The 24,790-nt window shown below is 37.2% G+C and overlaps 1 protein-coding gene across 1 annotated transcript; it reads right to left on the reverse strand.

The window, feature by feature from the left end:
* Positions 1-1,924: 1,924 nt before the first annotated feature.
* On the reverse strand, positions 1,925-23,550 carry cspg4ba (chondroitin sulfate proteoglycan 4ba). Its single transcript, XM_079872866.1, has 10 exons — positions 23,351-23,550; positions 17,253-17,416; positions 12,325-15,897; positions 11,397-11,870; positions 11,045-11,221; positions 9,374-9,572; positions 8,539-8,670; positions 6,856-7,028; positions 6,339-6,522; positions 1,925-5,679 (listed from the first exon to the last, which is right to left on the reverse strand). The coding sequence occupies exons 1-10, from the start codon at positions 23,406-23,408 to the stop codon at positions 3,638-3,640; spliced, it is 7,176 nt and encodes a 2,391-aa protein (XP_079728992.1). The 5' UTR covers positions 23,409-23,550; the 3' UTR covers positions 1,925-3,637.
* Between the last annotated feature and the right edge of the window lie 1,240 nt (positions 23,551-24,790).

The raw sequence follows: 24,790 nt of genomic DNA on the forward strand, positions 1-24,790 counted from the left end.
TATACTTATAATAAGATGAAATATAAATATTAAAGGAAAACCATAAACTTAAAAAAAATGTGAACAAAATATTTTTAAAAACAAAAACAGCAACAACATTACTAAAACTTAAACTAAAATTAAAATGAAAACTGAAAGTATAAAAATAAAAGCTAAATCAAAATATCAATAAATACGATTATAAATAATACTAAAATAACACTGGTATTCATGTGAAGAGAAAAAAAATAAACACAATAAACAAAAAACAGATGCAAACAGGTAATACCTATTTAAATTGTTTTACTTGTCCTCTTTGAGACACAAGGAAATTGGGAACAATAGGAAAACTGAAACAATAAAAATTGATTTATAACTAAAGTTTAACATGGTTTAACGTGGTAACATGAAACATGGTAACATGTTTTTGAGTTGGTCGACTCAAGTCAACTAAATGTTGAAATGAAGTTTGGACAGAGCATATTGAATGGTCCTTCCCTTTTTTAAATAGCCAATAGGCTTTAGTTACATCACAGACGTGATCATGATTTGCTGCTTGTCAGTTGGTTACAGGTGAGTGGGAGGGATATTCTTATTCGAGAGCATTTGATTGGACAAAAATCTGTGCAGTGCAGGATGAGTCATCAATATTTTCCACACATTTTCCTGGACTGTAAATTTCAAACCTGAATACACTTACTAGAATTGACAAATAAACATTTGAAAGTACACCAACAAAGATCAAATCAGATGCTGGGGCTCAGAAATATCTTACCTCAAACACTCTTATTGGTATGATTCATCACGGATGACATGAAATCTAAGCCTTCAAAGGGTGCTTCCTCTGTTGCTGGGCAGCTCTTCATGATCTGGAGGGCTTAAACTCATTATGTTTCGAACTCTTGGGACCCTCTTTTACAAATAATACCTCAGGATGAGTCATGAGTCACTAGAGCCAAATGCGAACATGCTCAGCTCATTTTCTTATATAGTGATCTGGACTCATTTACAGCAATTAGCCCTTCTACTAAGAAAAAGTAGGAAAAAGCAATACAGATAATAGTTTCTACACAATGGGGTTCATTAAGAGGGCTAGTCTTTTGTTCTTTGATGTGAGCATATTCACTGAAACGCAATATATAAAAAGATAATTTTACATAATTATAAAGCTATTGTACTGTCAAACCTTTTCAATGATTCAATGCTTTTCTAGTTATGAAGTTGATTTGTCATGCATTGACATCTTGTTTGGACTTAATTAAATCACAGAATAAGCAGATAAGCCACTGTCATTTTCTGATGCATATATCGGTGTGAATCATCCTAACACTGATATTCTTAACTGAACCAGTTTCACAGTGTCACGTTTGTATAAGGTCAGCACATTGCAGGGTTCACGTTTGGCAGACTCAGTGGATTGTCACCAGCTTGCATTGTTTGTAATGCAAGCCAGTTGCAACAATAGGAACTAATATTCCATCACACTCATGCTGCTTGTGACAGAATATTTTATTCTTATTGCATTTATTATTAGGATATAATACTACAACGATAATATATTTTATTCATATTAATTGTATATATATTATGTATAATGCTCTTTTAACCACAAGCACACTCTGCGGTTTTTACCAAATGAGCTCTCAGCATGTATCTGGAAAGTGGTTGAAAAAGCCACTTTTAGCACCTATTAACTGAAATCACAGTAATTAAATACGAGGAATGACGTATCATAGCAATTACATCCCCAGAGGCACATCGCTGTTTTTAATCTTTGTGTGCCTAGCTAGTGTACAAGGCAAAAAGTCACAATATCCATCTGAATAAAGAAACTGCACCTGAGTTTGAGGTCTATATTGATATATTGAATTTAAATTATGAAGAACTAGATCAAAACACTGATCCCATTTTGCTTAAGAGCTGAACAGGAGTCAAGACGGCTGGATTGTAAAACATGTTCCATTTATTGACAGAACAATTCAGTGTATCAGACAAATGACTGATAAATGATGAAAAATATACAGTGACAAATTTGCTGAAGGACTGAACCTGTTGTAAATAGAGTGGATTCGGTTTCAGCTTGCGGGTTGTTTGAAATCCACATTGACATTTTTGTACAATGCAGAGGGCATAAAAATGCTATAGCATATTTAAAAACTACAATTCATAAATGTAGTGATATGACCACACCACAGCTGCTAAAATTAATTGAATATATTAAATTGGATGCTATATGTAGTTCAAATGTAAGTAACACAGAGTTTTATTTACCACAAATAAAGAAATCAGTGGCAAGAATCCAGTGGTTTCCTCACATTGCACCATTTAAAGGTGTATGGTATTACTTCTAAGAGGAAGATCCTGAGAGTACAAAAACATTTAGGCTACATAAACATTCAATTACGACACACACACAAATATATAACACGCTTAAAGTAAAACATACCCAAAATATACATAATAGTGTCGTTGAAATGTGCACTCCACACCTATATTTTCTCAGTGCTGGAATATATGCCATTATAATATTTCAGAAATTCTAAAATCAATAATAAATATCCTTACGGCATTAAATAGTTTCAGTATACAAAACACGTAACACGTAATGTTATCCCATTGAAATTAATTCAGTGTAATACATTTTTTTTTTTACTTTGTTATTTGAGGTAGACACACAAATTACTCTTAAAACACCCAGAATCACTTGTCTTCACAAATGACTGAATAAAAAAAAAAAAAAAACCTTCTAAAAAAAAAACAATAGAACTTTTTCCAAATACTTAGTTTGTCAATGAGGATTAAAAATCATTTCACACAAATTCACACTATTTTCTAAATTCATGTTATCGATGTTATTGTTAATGATTCATCCATGTATACATCACGAGTTCACACTTACATCAAATTAAACAGAGTAAAGATTATGCGTATTTGGCGTGCTGTCCGGGGGGAGGGCTCCGAGCTCGGAATTTTTTGCCTGAACCCAGAGTACTCCCCCCCGGATGTTAGTTAGAACTAGAAGTGAGGAGATGGGGTGGTGGAGGGATGCTGTTAAACAGTCGACGAACGGCGGTAAGTCTGCTGTATATATACCTCTTAATTCGTTGATTGGGTCGATTAACTGAATGTGTTTAATTAGCTTTGATTATCTGAATGCGCTCCACAGGTGTTTAATTATCTGAACGTGCTCCTCCTGAACTTTGTTAATAAAACATCATGTTTCATTTTTATTTTGACCTTGTAATTTTTAAACAAAATGTCATAAATCGATCTTCTGGTGAAAGGACACTTCTTTTTGGTGGCATATGTTGGACTTCTCCAATCATTTAAACCATGTCCCTTTCTTACAACTGACCACAAACTTGTGTTCAGATCTGCTTCCATTTAAGCAACCATTTAAGTTTCACACAGAAGCATGTCACAATACAGAAGAATATATCTGTCTCCCAAATTTTCATCTGGATGTTTTCCTCCCTAGTTTTTAGGTTCTTGGGAAAATGCTGATCATGTACAATATTTGCAAACATCAAGGATGCAAGTACATGTATATGCAAAAACCAAACTTAATTGAGACTTGTGGGGCCACATAACTAGAAGATGTAGTGTTTCAATCACATTTCAGTCAGTGATTCTCAGAGTACAGTGATGAATCTTAAGGTCATACCCAGTACTGATTGTTTCGCAGGGTGGGGTTGGTGGTCCTGCAAAGCTGTGAAACTTCAGGCTCCAGGTCTTCAAAAGAGCACAGAGACACAGATTGGCCATAATGGGAGTTTTTACTTCCGGTTTGAAGCCTAGTTATGGCTGAACTTCCAGCGTTTCTTGGAGTAAGAGGAGTGACGGTTACAACGGGGACAGTTGCAGGCCACTGTAGCTGGTCTTGATGGGACGGGTTGTTCGGTTGAGCTGGAGGACCTGATGTACTCTTTAAAGGCTTTGGTTTCTTCCGCCAGTTCCTTCTTAAGAGCAGCACTGACACGACCACAATGATGACCAGAAGCAGAAGAGCAAGAAGGGGCAAAAGGATGATCATTGAATTTGAGGAGGAGCCCGTCTGGGAAACTGACTCTACTTTCACTGGGTTATTATTTATGGGATAAATCTCCTCCACCCCATGGGTTGGTTTCAGGTTAGTCGTACCCATGTCATTGCTGTTTGAAATACCCCAACGGTTGCGACCTTTGAATCTTGACCCGGATTTGGTCACCTGTTGCGTCGTACGCACCGGTGGAGGTGTTGAGGATGGAAACAAACTCATTTCAGCGGTTTGGTTGCGAAAAACAGGTCTGAGTGTGGACATTGGGATCATTGTGGACATCTCCAGAGTGGGAACATGAGGTACGATGCTGAAAGCGAAAATCCCAGTGGCAGGTTGGACGTTTTTGGCTTTAAGCACAAATCCAAAAGAGTCATTTACTTCATGGACGCCTGTCAGGTTTGCCTTTAACTCGATGGCCAGTTTCTCCTGCTGTAGTTCACTAAAAGTGAAAAAGCTCACAGATTCGGCTTTCCTTCCCTTGCCGCTGGTCACCCTGACAATCCTGCCATTCTGCGGTAGTGAGGTAATTTCAAACAATGGGTCATTAGCACTCAGTTCAGCCAGTTCAGACACATTTAGCAAATGTGGCTTCAGTTTAATTCGAATTCCGTTTGGAAACGTTGCCCCTTCTGTGTACTTAATGAGAGGTTTCACAGTGATATTAACTACTTGGTTAGTTAGATTTGCTTCTGTTGTGAAGGCCGTAAACTCAAAGTTATCATGGGACGACTCAAGGTTGACCATGTGATATCTTAGCTTTTCCGCCTGGAGATCATCTTGACTGAAAACAGTGATGTCCTCATTGTCCAGTAGGAGTTTACCGTACTGTGGCGGTACTGTGATTTTATAGTGCACTGTATTGTTTTTACCATTGGTCACTGCTGCGAGGTGTGACCGTGTGAGGGTTACAGAAGTGTGTCCCTGGTCCAGTAGCACCTCTGTGTTGTTAACAAGCGAAACAGTGATCTCTATGACTTCCAGATTGAACAGTTTATATAACGGACGATGATGACCGTCAGTGACGCTGAAGTAGAACGCTCCAGATGAAGGACTGCCATCGTGAACAAAGAACACCTCTCCATTATTGATCTGAGCCTGAGAGAAGGAGTCCACGGACTCATTCAAGTGATCTGCAATGGCTAGGAAACCATTGCTAGGTTTGCTAATCACAGTGTATTGGATTTCAGTGGGTGGGTTATCCAGGTCAACCACACTTAAGTTGTTTGGTCCGATAGCCATGGTGTCCCCCTGTACAACTCTGAGGCTGGGGGCTTTGGTCTTTAGAACAGGTGGTTGATCATTTATGGGGATTATAGTGATGTTGAATGTTTCTGACACAACCTCTGTATCTAGGGGGCGGGATGGTGGTTTGCTCTTTAGGTTGAGATACACATCAAAGTCAAAATGGTCACGGGTGGTCTCGGAGTTGTCGTGATGGTATGTGATTCCATACTTGTTTAGAATGAACTGAGAAAAATTGGGCTTTTCTTTTGTAAGATTTCGTTCCCCAACGACGATGACACCATGCTGTGGAAGAGATGTGACCTGGTACCAAACCTCATAAGAACTGCGCTTGGATTCAGGTTGTTTAGTCATAAGATTGGATGCGTCCAGCATTGATTTGTCAATTAGCACTTTATCTCCTTCAGTTACCTCCACACCTGAAAAAAAGAAGATACATTTTATTTGACAAAAGCCATGACATTTCAGTTTGAATGTCAGATTTAGAGTATACTTGACAATTTCTAGGATATTAATATTTAATTCATAATTTCTATTTAATAATAATAATAATAATAATAATGTTTCTTGAGCTCCAAATCATCATATTAGAATGATTTCTAAAGGATCATGTGACACTGAAGACTGGAGTAATGATGCTGAAAAGTCAGCTTTGCTACCATAGGAATAAATTACAAATTAAAATATATTAAAATAGAAATATAATAGAAAATAGTTATTTTAACTTGTAATAATATTTCACAATATTATGTTTTTTTACTGTATTCTTGATCAAATAAATGCAGCCTTGGTGAGCTGAGGAGACTTTCACACACACACACACACACACACACACACACACACACACACACACACATATATATATACATACATATATGTATATATACATATATATGTGTGTGTGTGTGTTTTTGAAAGAAGTCTATATATACAGTATATATATATTATTATTTTTTACTGACCCCAGACCTTTGGACGGTGGTGTAAATAATTAAATATTCTTTATGCTTTGGGACTCAACTTTATCGACTGTAAACCATTTAATATTAAATGTTTTTGTCAGATTTTCACACTGTACCTTTATTTTTAAGGAGCACAGAACTTTGTTCAGGTCCAACATTTTCGAAAGAAATGTCAATGTCGAAAGTCTGGGTTTCAAGCGTAGCAGGAGGAGATGACACAGTAAAAGAGAACTTATCTAGTGCTGCCCATCCCAAAGAGGTACCATGACTTTGCTGATATGCTACTTCACTCGCATCCACCTGTAATGATTACAGTTCCATGAGTAACTAAAACATAAAACATGAAAAATGCCCCCAAAAAATCTTAGACATGACTGTAAAATATTATTTCCTGATATACAGTAACACATTTAATTCTCTTTCAGTATCAACATTGTGTCTTTTGAAAGTATCAGCACAAGCTTATATTAGCACCAAATCCTCTTGTGCCGGCTAACTAGGACATGTTACATTCAGCTTTCAAATATGACAGGCTCTCAGATTATGCTCATAGTTAAAGTAAATTTATAATTCATTGCCTTGCACTCTAATATGCATGGCACTGACATGGGAAAAGAGGTTGGAGACACTCACCATTTGTTGTGTGAACGATGAAATATCTGTTGTGGTCTTGTCTGCCTGCAATTTTACCAGTTTTCCAAATTTCGGGGGATTAATCACAGTAAAATAAATGGTCCGATTTGTGATGCCAGAATCATCATTCGTTACGGCCTGAAGAATGTCGTTTGAAATCAAGAAAAGGGAGCCTAGATGGAAAAAAAAGACAATAAGAATAGCCCCAGAAACTTCCAAAACAACACACTGGTCTGGTACATGCTATAAACAAAACCACGTTGTCTGGTGTATAGTATCTCATGGGCTTTTTTAGTTTATGTTAAACAGAAGTGCATCTGAACAAGGGACTACAACCAAAAACAAATTTGGAAGTTATATTTGCTTCAGAAGTGTAAACACAGTCAAAGATCGAGGGTAGGGAAGTATTTTGAGATCCCGTTTCAGAATACTTATGTTTAAGCACATTATTAGAGTGACTGAATTCAAACAACTTCGAGCTATATTACAGGAAGGATTTTGCTTAAATAATCTACAAACTCCTTTCATGACCTTAATGGAAGGTCATCCATTCTGTATTTATAGTTTTCTGTTGTGTCTAACCATTTGAAAGAAGCCCTGAACACAAAGGCCATGAGAATAGCTTGACAGGATGTTGCATTGAGAAGCATTTGTGAAGAGTGGCTCTAATTTTAACAGAATAATGCATCTATTAGTCAAACTTACTGTTGATTCATTCATTTATAATCAATTATTACTAGTTGTACTAATAGTATTCCAAATTCCTGTCCATGTTAAGCAACAAACATGGATTAGGAATAAAGTAATGAAACAAACTGGAAAGTAACATTAAAAGGAAAGGGGAACAAAAGATTAATGAACTTCATGAACAAACAAATTCAGTTCATTAGAAGTTAGGCAAACCTCTATGAAACATTATGTATGAAGTCATTTCCGATGCTACCATTTAGTTCAGTGTTGCTATAGCCATTTATAAAACTGGAAAAAAGCAGAAAATGCAGAAGTTGAAAGTGCAGCAGCTGTTATTTTATTAGTAGACAATGCAATTTTTTTTATAGCTCTGGTATTAAATGTGGCATATGAGTAAGTGTTTCTAAAATGAAGCAAATGACTGCAGTCTAATAACTTTAGGGACTTTTACACAGTTTCGTTCAGTGTTCAAAGGCTCTCCACTGAGCTATTTATAGCTCGGGAATTAAAGCCGTTTTGTTATTACATGGTATGGTTGCACTAGGATTGAGAAACCATAAAACACCATGAAACACTGTGTTGATGCTCAGACAGAGACTAAGAAGTCTTAACTGTCTACGAGTGGGTGGAGACAGCGTTGTTGACTTTATACAGAGCGGAAAGGAGGCGTCAATCTGGTGCTCTGACTTGGCATGAGAGGCAGCCAGATGCTGACCTCACTGCTGTGAATAACATGACGTTATTTTACTCTTAACTCCATAAAAAGAGATGGAGAGCCCAATTTGTTCAGGTACTTATACGGTCTGAGATTCCATGCAAAATTAAGAAGTACTACAGAGATAAGTCTCTACAATGATTTTATGTTTATCATTTATTTATCCTTAATAAAATCTAATATTTGATATCACAGAAACTATTTCATTATGGACAATCTGTGTGTGACAGAATATACCACATTACTGCTGAAGTTCACCTGATGTTAATCAGCATTACCTGGAAACACCTTAAGAGGTCCAGCCTTCTTTAGAGTAAGAACCAGGGCACGAGCTGTAATACTGAATATCTGTCTGGGAGCAAAGTTCACACCATCATTCACTTGGAAGTTAAAGCCTCCTGCCATTGGGCCTAAGAAGAAAAAAAGAGCAAAAAACATCATTTCCAGGGATTTAAAAATAGTTCAATGCACTGCAGCATCAAATAAACTTTTTTTTAACTTTTTTTAAACTTTTGATGCCATATTCAACAACTCCTTTTATCTTTTATACTTTTATCTCTTTTATCGTACTGCACAGCTTACTATACTAAGCATGGTGTCTCAAAAATAAAAAATAACACACAATACAGTTTTATAATAACAACCTGCCAGGTACTCCAGATGAAAATTAGTCTGTACGGCTAAATCTGGCTCATTTACATTTGGACATTGTCCTTATGTTCATTAATGTGCATTGTCCCTTTTAAACAAACAAACAAACACACATACTGTATATATATATACATACATACATAGTATATAAACTCAGACACAATCTGTATTAAAGGTTCCTTCTCAATCTAATTTGATTTATTATCCATAACTGAATCTCTTGGATGAAGTACACCATATCCAAACTGCATGGCAATGTAATTATTCTGTAACAGTTTAACTAGAACCAATTTTCGCCTAAAATGGACAAGAACGGGAGGAACAATGCTGTGCTATGATTCAAAGCACATCACTGACATCTAGTGGTTGAAACACAATGACACAGACCTTGTAAAAACAATCTGACAATGTGAAAAAAGCTTCATTTTAAAAATAAATTAAGATTGTTTAATGATATCTCACCACTATGTACAAAAAGCAGTTGTCTCTGGTCAATGTGAGCTTGAGTAAAGTTCATAATGGGCCTGTTAGGGGCAGTCTTCAGAGCCAGGTGACCATTGCTGGGTTGGGTGATGATGTACTCCATCTGCTCAGAGATCGTGTCCTCATCTTCTGCATTCAGATCCTCACTGGTGATTTCTGTGACAGAGTCAACCCACACCTGAGTAAACAATCAAACAAATAATGAGGCACAGATTAGTGCTTGAAAGGCTTGTACATCATTCAAAAGCTTAGACTGAATGGTAACTGGCATATTGTTAGGGAAATCTAAAGTTAAATTTATTAAATAGAAATTCTGAAACCCCTGAATAACACGTTTCTGCTAAAACACTCTCCTGGGTTTCACACCTTTATTCATATCAAGTCATGGTACACTGACTAAACTAAAAACAGTTTAGGGAAAACAAGCTTAACTAATCTGAATGCAAATCAGATACCAAAGAACAATACAAAACACAGAGATAAGGAGACATCCTGACTCCAGCAGACTCCAGTCTTTTTTTGGATTCCCCATCATTGCCAGATTATCAAGAGTGTAGTGTATAAAGTAGATTAGGATGATCAAGAGAATCAGGATGAATCTAAGAGACACTCTTTCAGCAGATTAAAAAATAATAATAATAAATAGAGGATGCAAAAAATAATCATTTATTTTTTAGAGCTGTCGGGACGGATTTCTCAGGAAATTGCATGCATACGGCATTCACCCGCATGTGTCACATCATATCTGTACATAGATAAAAGTAGCACTGGCTGTGGGACGCGCAACGTTTGTTAAATTGATCGTGGATCATTCAAAATGGCAAGCCTCTGGGAAATCACCAGTTTTAAAAACAAGCAAACAAAAATGTTATTTAGTTGTCCATCTGCTCTGATAAGATATTCTGCATCCATGTGTACACTGATACCTCAAACCACATTCATCCGTGCAGAGGAGCAGCGACAAAGCATAACAAAAACCATGTTCTTCCTGTTTTTTTTAACCTCTAGAGGGCTAAAAGTTACATAGTGTAGCTTTAAAAAAGTTCAAATGAAAGATTAGAGAACATTATATAAATAATGTACAAGTCTAAACAGTTATGACACGTCTAATTTCTCTAAAACCCTGTTGAGTAATTGAATACAAAGCACTGAAATATATAAACCAGATTGTCATCATTTGTAATAAAAATGAGCAAACATGCAATATAAAAGTAGCAGTGGTGAGCCACCTTGTGGGTTTTGTAAATATTTAAATAGTAGTGTTTGAAATCAACAAGCAAAATAATTTAAAATCGTTTCAATAATTAAAGCAAGAGGAAAGCGTTTTTCAGCTGACAAATCCCTGAAGTTTAAAAGCATGACACTGAAATCTGAAGCATGTGGAGCAGCCCATTTTGACTGTCCCTGGTCTGTGATCTGTAGGTCTTATGGGTCTCAGAAACAACTCTGTACTTGTCTCTATTCTTCTTTGACTGATGGAAAACAAAGGGAACATCAGAACACAGACTATACAAAATTAAAACAGTACACAAATTTCAACATCTTTTCTCCAGATCCCTGCAGAGTTCTCATATTCCATAAAACATTCTCGGGACTTGAACCTCAGCTAACCGCTCAGTCATAAAAAGAGTTTATAAATAGTAATCTCACCCTGAGAACCCTGTTGGCTGTAATGGCTGGAGGCTCGTCATTGACGGCTGTGATCTGGACATGCACAGTCCATGGTGCACTGTGTTTTCGCAGGTCTGTGTCATTTGCTGTGACAGTAAAGTGGTCCTCTGAGGTCTCTGTGTCGTCGTGGACATAATAAATAAACTCCTGCTCCACCTGCCATGTAAAAATAACAATATATATATATATATATATATATATATACACATACACATTACAAAGAGAAAAATTATAAATACATAATAATTTACTAAAAACATTTTAAGTGATTGTTTATGCCTTTTCATAATTTGTTTTCCCAATATAATGTTCAAAATTGGAAAAAAATTACCTGCTTCCTTGTAAAGTAAGTTGTGGGAATCCCTGGGAAACGTGAATTCTCAATGCGGCCATGCAGGGGACCCTCTGAGATGTGGTACACAAAATTGAGGCCAGAGAAATGTGGGTTTTTTACTCTGATGATGTCATCTGTGAGAGCTTTAGATGCCCCTTCCTTCAGAGTGATATTGGACACCTCAATGGGTATAAGGCATGGGATGATATCCACAGACATGATGATGTCACTGACCTCTGCGACCCCGTTGCTGGCCTCCATGGTGAATGAATCACTCTCTTGGCCAGGTGCCACCTGTACATACTGAATGTTGCCATCATTAACATCTCGCTGGGAAAAGGTCACTAATGGATCCTCTAGTGTTCCTTGGTACTGATATTTACTCTCAATAAAATGCCGCAAATAGCCATGAGATGGAGCAACTTTGATGGTGAAGGTTATTTCTGAAGGTGAACTAGCCTCATGAGACACCTGAAGAAAAACAGACATAATATTTGATTTCTGCATGCAACATCCAGCGTCAGGGAGCAACTAACTACAAGTAGCGACACTACTAACTTAAATGCATTTTTATTTTCAGCAGATTTTTAAGCTACTTTTTCCAACAATAAGTAGTGAAACAGTCCTGTCTCTGGCTGAATTCAGAATAGCATATTAGCATAGTATTCTAGTATGCTACTCTGAATTTAACCTCTCTCATAGTGTCAGAAATTCATATTCATTAAAGCCAATCATTCATCCTAAGTGGTCCCATAGGTAGCAAATAAGTCTTATTCATTCTAGTGAATGAACATAAGAGCCTTCAAACAACTACACAAAAACCTGTTATTGGTAAAAGATATCAATCTATAACAGGATTCCCTTGAAGCAGCAATATATTGCTAAAAATTGCCCAATAAAAGCTCTAACTGATGTGGATATTTACCTTGAGTTTACTGCTCTCAATCTTGACTGGTTTCCCCTCCTCCACCAGCAAGGTTTTATTATGAAGGATGATGGGTGGCCTTTGATGGCTTTCCAGGTACACCTTTACATGGATTTTAACCTCAAGCCGACGGTCCTTTGCTTCCACCAGGAGTGTAAAAACATCAACAAGATTCTTACTGTTGTCATGATGATAAGACAAGTAGTCATTTCTCAGGTCATTCTGGTTGAATGACTCTGTCTTGCTGTCTTTTAAATAAAGACTTCCATGTTTTGGAGCCTCTTGGACTTTGAATATTAATTCATTGTCATTTCGGATGTCAAGATTTGTATCCACACTAAAGTTTGCATTACTAAGTGTCTTGGCTTGCCCTTTCTGAACCAACAGGCCTGTGTTGTTGCCAGTTTTTAAATAAGCATCCTGTGTGCTAATATCCAACAGAGAGGACACATAGTGCTTGCCATCTGACACAAAGAGGGCAAAACGGCCCGAGTTCATCCCATGGTGAATAAACAGCACTCGTTTCTGTTCCAAGTCTTCTTGGCGAAACTGGTACAGCTTATGTGACGTATCATTAACAAGAACTAAATCCCCCATTGGGATACCACGCCGGGTGTAGACAAGCTGCCCATCACTAAAGTCTGAATCTGCATCATGGTAGCGCAGGTCATCGAGTGTAAGTAATCTCTGTCCATTTCTGACCACATTAAATACTTTGTCTACAATGCGGATGGGTTTCTCATCATTAACCAGCTGTATCGAGATGTTAAAGATGCCTTCCTTGGAACCAATGTCATTATCTCTTATAGGAAGCTTTGTTACTGGGCCTGTCGAGGCTATGAAGGTAAAACTATCAAGAGTTGTTTCACTGTCATCATGAACATACATAATATGCTCCTCAAGAACGTCCTGATTGGTAAAGGACATAATATTGTCAAAGTCTTTGGTAGAGTTGGACAAGTTGATTCGCATTAGCTTACCATGTTGCAGCATCTTTGTGATCGTGTAGTAAATCTCTTTAGTGCTTAGAGTTTCAGCAAACAATTCATCCTTTGTGATGAGTTTACTTTCACCTTCAAGAAGTGACAGCCCATTGTTTGTCAAGAAAATGCTGTTGACATCTGCTTTAATATTGATTTGAAAAATGTGACTAGCAGAATGTGCATGCTTTGAGAATACATGGAAAACAAATTCATCACTGGTGTCCTCGTATGATCTTTCCACAAGTTGGTATTCGACTTTCTGGTCTGTGATATCCCTTTGACAAAATGTGGAATTCACATCTAACTTGGCATTATTCACTTCAATTATTCCTCTTTTTGGTAAAGTCAACAATCTAAAACAAAGCTTATCCTCAGACAAGCTTACACCGTGTGCTGTTACATACAGATGATCAGGGTCAATTACAGCTCTTGTAATTTTGTCCAGCTCTACAGGTTCATTGTTCTCTATTGTGTAGTCTATCCACTTTACCTTTATGGGAAACACCAGTTCTTCGGTAGCTCTGGAGGCCACAGTTACTTTACACTTGAAGTGGTCAGTGCTATTACTTGTTTGAATGGACTGGTGGGTGCTGAGGTACCTCAAACGCTCCTTTTCAAGAACTCTTTGGGAAAACGAGCTGGTGATTTTCCACTCTCCACTTGAGTGCATCCTCTGGAGCTCACCAAATCTTGGTGGCTCAATTACATCATAACGAATGTCAACCACCTGCTTCAATGCATTGGTCCAGACGGCCAGTTGGTTGGTGCTTAACAGAAACATCTCTCCTTGAGTCACTTCCAGACCCGTGATATTGGAGATTTTATACTCAAGTCCCACAGCCATGATTCTAAGCACCACTGTGTTACTCAACTTCTCTCCATCACTGACTCTTAACACAATCCTAGAGTTCCTCACACCCGTGTGGATGTAATATATCTTACCGTCTACAAGAGCTGAATGGGAGAAAGAAGTTACTGGTGTACCTGCATTGTCTTCATTTTCCAAATATCCTGCATCAGAATTAAGGTTCCCTAACACAGAATAAACAAGGTCTGTGTAATTGCTGTCAATGTCTATGGCCTTCAGAACATCAGTGGTCAGCCTCTTCTTGGAGTTCTCCAGAAGAATAAACAGATTCCCCTCAGGTAGACTCAACTCAGGAGCGTCGTTGGTTGGTGTGACGGTGACATTATACCGGTACAACTTGTGTCCTTTCAGATAACTTGGCACTTCCTTTCTGCTACTGGAGAATACAGAGAACATGAAGTAGTCCTGTGGGTCTTCAGATCCCCCATGAATGTACATCACCCTGCCGTGCCACAAATCCAGCATGCTGAATGTTTGCTCAGCCTGCTCCTGGTCTACATCAAGCCTAAGTTGACCATGCACTGGCTGCTCTTCAATCCTAAAGATGATCTGAGACTGACGAATGCCAAGCTTCTTGAAATCGAGGTTCACTTTAATATGCTTAGAATCCAAGGCTCCCCGACCCCCTTCTGGGACAACAAGGTTCCTAAGCTGTAGAAAATTGTGTCCATAGTTTTTGACAAGACCTTTGGCTAGGGTGGACACATCTGTGGGTGGCAGCTGAGTGAAAGAGTCAACGAGGGTCATGGGAAGGGTTGTTGGGCTCACTGGGGTGCTTATTTCCAGCTCCTTTTCAGGATCACAACCAACAGAGATGTCTTTGGTTACCACAGCATTGGGAAGACCCATTTTGGCATCATTTATTTTAATGTCTCTGAAGCATCCTTTGAAGGAGCCACCTTTAATACGCTTCCCTGCTACAGAGGAAAGACCGACCTTTCTGACCTCAGAACGTGTGCCGTCATCGATTCCACCAAGGAAAAGGAAACCTTTCAGATGAAAGGCTTTTGATCTGGAGCTAATGATGGACTTTACAGTCTCTCCATCCACTGTGAGTTGGAGGCTTTTTGGAGTGAAAAAGAGCTTAACGTCATGCCATTTGTTGTCATTGATGAAGGTGAGGGAACGTAGTTCTGTTTTACTTCCATCTTTACCAACCACGGCAACAAGGAGACCTTTCTGGATCTCCAGGGCGACAAAATCTCCTTGTCGAGCTGAGCTGTACATGACGATCCCTTCTTCAGCTGACGTGTGGATTGAGCATTCAAAAGCCCACTCATGTTGTGCTGTCCAAGGTGGAAGGGATATGTAAGCCTGTGAGCTAAAAAAACTGATCGGGTCATCCTCATTGGCAAAAAACTGAGGGCTGCATCCTAGGGAAACCTCATAGACATTCTTGAACCCAGAGTAGGGCCTCAGTGATGAAAGGAGATTGTGCTGATTAAATATTACTTCATCGAGGCAGCCACGGAAGCCATTGAGATCTCTGGACAAATAAGCCTGATCCAAACCTCCAGTACCACCCACATATAGGCCGTCGTTGATGTGCAGCTCTCGGTCTGGGCCTGGCATTCGCAGACTGGTCTTGGAGTGGTTGTCCACAGTCAGTGTGACATTATAGAACTCATGGAGAAGCCCTGCAGTGTGCCAGGCCAAATCATTTAGCTGGGTTCCACTGTCTGAGAGAAGGACCTGCTCTCCAGAGCCCAGATCCATTCTTACCTGTGAATGAAAAAAAAAAAAAAAACATTCATACATAAAAACACTTTTATTTTTAATAAAATACACTATACACTATAAAATACACTATACACTAAACCACAAGGTGGTGCTAGCTCTGTGGAAAATGTTAAAAGATTTTTTTTCTTTTAATTTAATAATAAAAAAGTTCACGTTTTCAGCATACTGATTTGATGTATAAAAATTAATCTGAATTTATTTTTTTTATTTTTCATGCTTAGTTAATACATAAAACATTAAAGTATTTAACATTAAAGTACACTTAAAATATTTAAAGTAAAAACAATTCCAGACAATATTATGCTAATAATTTCATTTGGTTTCAGTACAGTGACAATATAAATGCCAATTATTTAATTTTGTCAATAACATGTTGGTGTTGTTATAATATCTATAATATTTTTTACACAGTATAAATGGAGAAACAAAAAGTTTGAAAACCCCTGAGTTTTAGGTCTTACAAAATGTTTACTATAACAGGAGTTATTATCTGAATTGCAAAGAAAATGTGTAAAACTATTTTAATCATTAGCATTTGTCTACAGCTCATTCATTTTACTCTTAACATGAAAAGTCACTGTCCTAAGACAAACTTGTCAAGGCTTGCTGAATATTTCTAGCTTTTCCTCAACTGAAAGCAATTATAACCTGTGATGTATTCGAAGAGGGTCACAGTCAAAGGATAGCAAAAGCACAATTTAATGACCTATGATAAATGTGAGAGTTCAAAGATACTTTCAATTACAGGAAAATCAGACCTCAAAAAGTTCAGCAATCTGTTCTGTCGTAGCCCTAAGATATCCTCTACAAAAGGAAAAGTGAGTAACACTGAGAGAAATGTAAAAAACCAAAATCCATTTCAGAAAATCATGCAAGGCTTTTGAACTGGATTGTGGGAGTTGATTTAATAAGATTCAACTCTAGCAGATCCTCCAGTCATGTATAGTACTTCTCTCACAATGTCAACTAAGCTCACATTCTTCAGCCCTTAAGTCAGTGCAATCATCAGATTTGTATTGTATACCTTAAAAGAAGGTGGAAGAGTCTGTGGTGAAGCATATCATAACTAGGCCAGTATAAAATTCACCACTGCATTTCATCTGAAAAGGATGGTGCTGAGTTATTGTCTAATGCTGTCAGTCTTGATAAAAAGCTTTCAGAAATACAATTTTATTATATATATTTTTTAAATGTTGCAGCAATTTAACATAATCCGTGCAATAGCTCTAATTAGATTATTTTCAAGCCCAAACAGAATTGACATGTTTCCACATGTAGTTTTATTGTGGTAGATGATCTAAACATTGCTGAGGGTGAAATAGCAACATGTGACTCACCTGCAGTCTGCCAGCATTCATCTCCAGCAACAGGAAATCATTCTGCCCTGCAGCCAGGAAAAGCAGGCCACTCAGGCTGGAGGTGCGGAAACGAACGTGCAGTGTGTTACGGCTAGACGTCTCTGTCCCTTTTAACTGCACAAATCCATCACCATAGAATGAAGCTGCAGATAAGAGAACATCACCTATGACGTGTGTTTAGTTTTTTTTTTTGTTGTTGCCCTAAATGCTCCATGATTTCATTCAAATATTTCATTTTTGCCTATTGTTAATGAGTTTCAATGTTGTGATTTAAACTTAATTACATCACTTATCAATTACACTTTTAAACTGGTGACTTTATAATGAATTGGTTTGGAGGAAGATTTGTTTACATTTAAATGGATAGTTCATCCAAAATAGTACATTTTGTTTCAATTCTCTCTCTCTCTCTCTCTCTCTCTCTCTCTCTCTCTCTCTCTCTCTCTCTCTCTCTCATTACAAACCTGTATGGCTTTTTTTTCTTTTCTGTGTACAACCAAAAGAAAATATTTTGAAGAAAGGGGAATCACTTTGTATGTTTGCAACTATCTTCAAAATACTGTATATTCGAAACGAAAGTGGAAAAAAGACAAATTACAATCAGTCAAAGCTGCAAATCTCTATTTTTTAACCTAAAATGCTTTTTACTGTTTTAAATTTGGTTTTAAGTGCTGTCTGTTTTAATGCATCGACTGCAGTATGTGATAGCTTTTTAAAGTTTTTCACAGATAAAATTGTTGATATAATGCAGAATATTGTATCTCTAAAGTATGATCCATCTATTCTTTCTCTCTGTTTCATCCTTTAAGTATTTTTAGACAGTTTCTTTTAATTCACTTGAATATATTATTAAGATTTGATTTGATAAGACATGTTTCCGACACATTTTTTTCTGCAGGTTTTTGATGTTGTTTGGCCTAGCATTTAAGCTATAATAAATAAGTCCTTTCTCACATGTATTGTTCCTAAATACCTAAAACATGCAACCGTTAAACCCCCGCTTGAAAAACATAATCTTGACTTACTTTCCATTATAGACCTATATCAAATGTATCTTTTATTTCTAAAATCTTAGAGAAGGTTGTTTTGGTACAACTGTCATTTGGAGTTAAATTGTGTTTTTGAAGAATTCCAATCTGGGTTTAGAAAATGTCACAGTACTGAGTCAGCTTTATTAAAAGTTTTTAATGATATTTTATTGTCTGTTGACTCAGGGGATTCTGTGATACTCTTACTCTTAGATTTAAGTGCTGCTTTTGATACTGTGGACCACAAAATGATTATCTCTTGACTTGAACGATGTGTAGGTATTGAAGGTTGCACTCTAAATTGGTTTAAGTCCTATCTGAATGCTAGAACGTTTTCTGTTTGTCTTGACGGGTTCTCTTCTGATGTTTCTGTTTTGGATTATGGAGTCCCTCAGGGCTCCATTCTGGCCCCTGCGCTGTTCTCGTTCTGTATGCTTCCTTTGCAGACTATTCTTTCTGAACATCGGGTGTAAGCCCATTATCACGCTTGTCTGATATAAAGTCCTGGTTTTCCTTAAATCTAAACGAGAGAAAAACTAAGGTTATTGTTTCTGGGCCATCAGGTGTTTCTGTTACTCCTGAGGGCAACCTGGGAGATTTGGTCCCCTATGTAAAACACTCAGTGAAAAACTTCTGTTACTTTTGATTCTGCTAAGGCTAAGAGTTTCTTAACATTTGCAGAGTTTGAGAGAGTGATCCATTCGTTCATTTCATTTCATCTAGACTTGACTATTGTAATTATCTTTATATTGGAATGAGTCAATACAATATTAGTAAGTCTTCAGGTGGTTCAAAATGCAGCAGCCAGACTTTTGACTGGCAACCGGTTTGCTATAGAATTAGTTTTAAAATTCTGCTTTTTGTTTTTAAAGCTCTGAATGGATTAGCTCCAAAATATCTCTCTGGATCTTTTGAAATGAAATAACTCTGCTAGATCATTAAGGTCATCTCAACAAAGATTGCTGATGATGGTTCCAAGATCTAGACTTAAGACAAGGGGTGACCGTGCTTTTTCTAATGTTGGTGCAAAATTGTGGAATAGTCTTCCTCTATCCCTAAGACTAGTATCCACTAGATTTTAAATCTCAGCAGCGCTCGCAAAATCGCCTGCCCGACGTCCCGGGGCGTTGTGTTTTCCAGTCGGGCTACCAAAATGCATAACCGGCCTGCCCGACGGGCTATCTGAAATAGTGTTCGCTTCAGTCTTGTTATAATCAGATTCAGCGCGTTATTTATCTTCAATCCGCAGCGGCGCGCACGTCAGAAAGAGAGAGAACAGGGTGTGCGTGTGTTCATCTGAGTCTCATTGGTCTGTCACTCATTGGTCGGTGGTGCTCGTCAATGTCAGAATATTTGAGATGACCAATCAAATCAAAGTAGGCGGGCTTTATGTTCACAAGAAGCTGCTGAGCGCGAATTTGCAGTAGCACCTCAATGCAGTACACAAGATCCGAGGGGAGGAGTCGGATCTTATATAAGGGGTGGAGATTGGTAGGTTTAGGGGTGGAGATGGGTAGGTTTAGGGGTGGGTTTAGGGATCAGGGGGTGGAGATTGGTAGGTTTAGGTATGTAAGGTGGGAGGAGTTGGATTTTATCCGACTCCTCCCCCCGGATTTTATGCTCTGCAGTGAGGACCATCTCCGAATTTGAGCAGAGCGACTCGCTTCAGTTTACGGTCAAGTGCGAGATAAGATGTAAGTAGCTAAACTAAACATTTCATATTTAACAGCTTTTTTAGGTCATAAATGTGAAACAAATGACAAAAATAATCAGGCAAATGAATATACTTTTGTCTAATTTCGCCATTTTGAACTGAAAATAGGCCTGTAATGTGACTAATAATTAGTTTACTGTCATTGTGAGGGGACATTAGCATTAACAAAGCCATTTTCATCATAGGCACAAGAATAATAATGAATGTGTACATGTTGAGAATTAATATACAATTTGTAGCCTTCAGTAAATTAAAAAAGTTCAGCTTTAGGTGGGGAAGAAACAGGGCAAGATGAGGAGACTGAGAGAAAAAGAAAGAGTGATGGATAAGAAGTGAGAGCAGGTATCATCTACTGCCTGCTGACATGGTTTTAAAGCTATTTCTTATCCTTTTTGGGCCTTCAAACATCTTGAAATGGACATATCAGAGAAATAAAAAATTTGAACCCCCTAATAACTTTAAATGTAGGACCTCTTTGATTATAAAGCCCTGTCTACGGCCCTGTATTAAGAATAAGATCAATAATGAATGTGTACATATTGTGAATGAATTTAATAAACTTAGTTAGGCTACCTAGCTTTCCTAGTAGCTTTCAGTAAATTAACGTGTCTGAGAAAATGATTTATAAATCAACCTGTCAGTTGACCCTTTGTTAACTTTCTTCACTGACAGACAAAAATGAAAAGCCTATATCAGTCAAAGCTCAGCTTTAGGAGGGGAAGAGACAGAGCAAGAGAAAAACAAAGAGAATAGGAGTGTGATGCGAAAAATAAGGAGAGAAAAATAATCAGCTGCCCACTTACATGGTTTTAAAGCTATTGTTATCCAATTTTTTTTGCCCTTCAAAACATCTTAAAATGCACATATGTAGATCAGAGGAATCAAAATTTTCTCGGGGGAGCCCCCGAACCCCCCTAACTAGCATATCTCACATTCAGGACCTCAGTGATGAAAAAGCCCTGCCATCTCCATGTTAATGAAACTAGTTAATAGTGAGTATTAGACCCTAAACTAAAGAGTTACTTTTATTTTATTTTATCATACCCTCATTGGGGGCTGAGCCACAGACACAGACTGATTCATGTTCCATACTGGTCACACAAATTTCAGTTCAGTTATTACCAGATGCATATTTGTTGATATTTGTGTTTTGAAAAAGTTTTTGATTCATTGTTTTGACTCATAAATATTCTACATTAAAAATTGTAGTCTTTTTATATGGGCTAGTAAAATTCATTTCGGGCTACCAAAATCTGAAGAGTGCCTGCCCGAAGGGCTACCAGCGATTTTGAAATTTTGCGAGCCCTGCTCAGTTAAAAACCTACCTCTTCTCACAGGCTTACAACTGCCTGATTTTTAATGCTGAATTTTCTGATTTATGTTTTTTATGTAAACTCCCTTTATCGTTTGTTTTGCAGTCTTTCTTGTTTTTTATTTTATTTTTATTTTTATATTTATTCTGTTGTACAGCACAATGGCTACTGTTGCTTATTTTGTGCTGTATAAATAAAAGTTAAATTAATTTGATTTGATTATTCTTTTGTATTCTTCAAAATCATACAGGTTTGGAACGACATGACAGAATTTTCATTTTTGGGTGAACTATCCCTTTAAAGTTACTTTTAGATTTTCACATAGACAAGAAATAAAAGTGACTGAATGAATAAAAACAGCAACACTTGTCTTTATAGGACAGGCCGGATGGCGCCAGGGAAGCACTGTGATACCCATGTGCATGTGCTGGCATGCTCTGCCCTGACAGCACCGTTCTCAACATAAAAGACTCTGACATGGCCACATTGTCTTAGCCCTGCTGTCCATTGACGGAGGCCTGGACGCAGCTGTTTTCTAACCCAGCCACTCCACATCACCCTTTAATCTACACTAATGTGTTCTACACTCTCATCAACCTCTCTTTGCAAGTGTTACTATAGTATTTACACCCCACAATTTGTATGGGTATGAACACTTCTACTTTGGGACTGAAATGCCATACTGATGTTTAGTGTAATTCTGTGAAACTATGCAAGTTTATTGTGGTGTCATTACTCATTTGTGATACTACAGTTGCATAAATAAAAATTTCTATTCGAATGAATATTTATTAGTTTTGAGTCCTTTGTTTACAATGCTCAAGGCACCATGCAAAGCTCAATGAAGCAATGTGATTCACTGAACTTTGCATGGCTGGCACAAGTAGCCGAATAAAATTGTGGAAATAAAGATTATATTATGGAATATAAGATTACAATAACTTTTACAATGCAATGATGAGTAAAATATGTCAAGCCATACTGAATCATATTGGACTAAAAATGCAAAGGAGCAATATTAAGACAACACATTTGATCAAAATTACATCTACAATAATGATAAACATAAAAAATTGAGGTCAGATTTTGTGGTTAGAGATATACCAACAAACCTGAACTGACAGTTAGAGAGGAGAAAACTAGAATGCCACTATCTTTAGTCTCTTTTTATCGCACAAAGAGGGCTTGAATCTGACATCTTGGAGATTTTATAAGTCTGGACACTGCACTCCAAAATAAGACCACAGAAGACATCAGACAATCTTGATAATTCAGTGCAATTGCTATTGTGAAGCTCAACACTAAACAAATGCAACTGATGCAACAATTGGCAAATGACACTATATTCAAATGCACCACAGGAATCAGCATTTAAGTAATTTGCTCTTTGAATAATGAGTTATCTTTTTTCTTTTTCTGTTGTCCAAAACTGTTTTTTTTTTAACAGTTAGGAAAAACATGACCACTTGAATAAACATCCAAGCTAATAATCTGCATTGCTTTCATAATGCAGAGATTCACTGACTAGCATTACAGCATGCATTTCATTGTTTTTAATAACAAAAAAAGGCTTTTTTTCAGTACCCAGTACTGACATTTGGCAAACTGTGAATATGAAATCTCTGAGAGCCACAAATCTGTGCAATCATGACTGCTATATTCTGTACACAACAAACTTAAACAGGCAAATCAAACATATAATTTTAGAGCCACATGCAACTCTATGGAATATGCAATCATGCATATTTTAATATATTTCTTTGTATTAACGTCAGTTATTCCACAAAAAGAATATGACAAGACATTCTCATTACACAGAAAGCAGCCATAAGAAATAGTAAGTCTGGTTGTTCAAAAGTCATTGCCATACTGTACTCTGATGCATGGGGAAAATGAAGGATCGTCCGCTTGGTCTTGGTGAATCCTCCAACTCAAATGTTTAACTCAAAGGTAGGCTAAATGGTGAAATACCCTTCTTACTGGCTTTACATTAGCCATACTTCAGCAGTTTAAACAACTTACCCCCTTGTGCGATTCCGACAAAGATCAAGAGTAGTCCGTTTAAAAGGATCGTTCTCATTTTAACATCAATGCAGAGTGTTCATTCCGCTTGAAATGGAGAAAGAGTGTGTTTTAAAGTCATTGTGTTAACAAATTCATGGCAGCTCGGTAACTCCTCACTTTAAAATCTTTTCCCAAAGTAAACTTGTCTTCTTCGAGCAGTAAGCAAGGAGCACTGGAGGAGAAACTCCGCCTCCGAGTCTTCAGATATTTGCCCCTCACCCCGCCGTCAGCAGCACCGATAGATTCGCGTGCAGAGACCGTGTGTTGTGCTTGGAAAATTACACTTATTAACTTATAGAATATAACCATATGCATAACGCGGGGGTTTCGGGGATACACGAGTATTTCTTGAAATGTGAAAATAATATTACAACACTGCTAACAAATTGCCTAATATGCCCAACATTAGAATCATCATTTCATTTAGCATCATAATTTGACAAAACTACAGCTTGACTGGAAATTTAAAAAATATGTATATGTTTATAGACACACACACACACACACACACACACACACACACACACACACACACACAACACACACACACACACACACACACACACACACACACACACACACTCTCTCTCTCTCTCTCTCTCTCTCTCTCTCTCTCACACACACACACACACACACACACACACACACACACACACACACACACTAATTCATATTTTTATAATAGATTTTTATAAGTTTAGATTAAAACCTGAGCTTGACTGAAAATAAAACAGATTTTTTATAACAGACACACACACACACACACACACACACGCAAGCACGCTATTTTTTATACAATCTGCAATACTATTGTAATATCATTTTAATTTTATTAATTTTAAATTCATATATTTATAATGGATTTTTATAGTTTTAGATTAAAGTCTGGTTCTGGGACAAGGGTTAAACACAATCTTTACATAATGCATGTGAAAAGTAGCAAACAAAGGCAAGGCAGGGGGAAAAGTTTTTAAACCTGTTTTAATGTGACGTTCATAGCCAAAAGAAAACAATATATATAGTCATAAAAATTCAGTCAACCATTCACGTTGGTTTATTATGACAGAATGATATTTTGAGATAATGTAATAATATTAAATGTAATTAAACAATAAAATAATAATATAAAAATATATTTTGTGAAGGATAAAACTGTTTGATATATGAATAATTATAATGTACGTGTGTTGATTGGACATCAGTAGGAACATCCTCTTAAATGACAAGCGCTTAAACCAATGAGAGAAACAGATGTTTATGTTTGTGTTATTTTGATATAGACTATGATATGGGCGTGTAAGCTTGCATACTAATAAACGTTAAAATATATCAATACAAGTATTTTCTTTTGCTAATTTATAGATAAATGTGGACGAATATGTGGATAAATGGACGTCT

Source organism: Squalius cephalus (assembly GCF_949319135.1).
Source record: "Squalius cephalus genome assembly, chromosome: 5".
Classification (NCBI taxonomy): Eukaryota; Metazoa; Chordata; class Actinopteri; order Cypriniformes; family Leuciscidae; genus Squalius; species Squalius cephalus.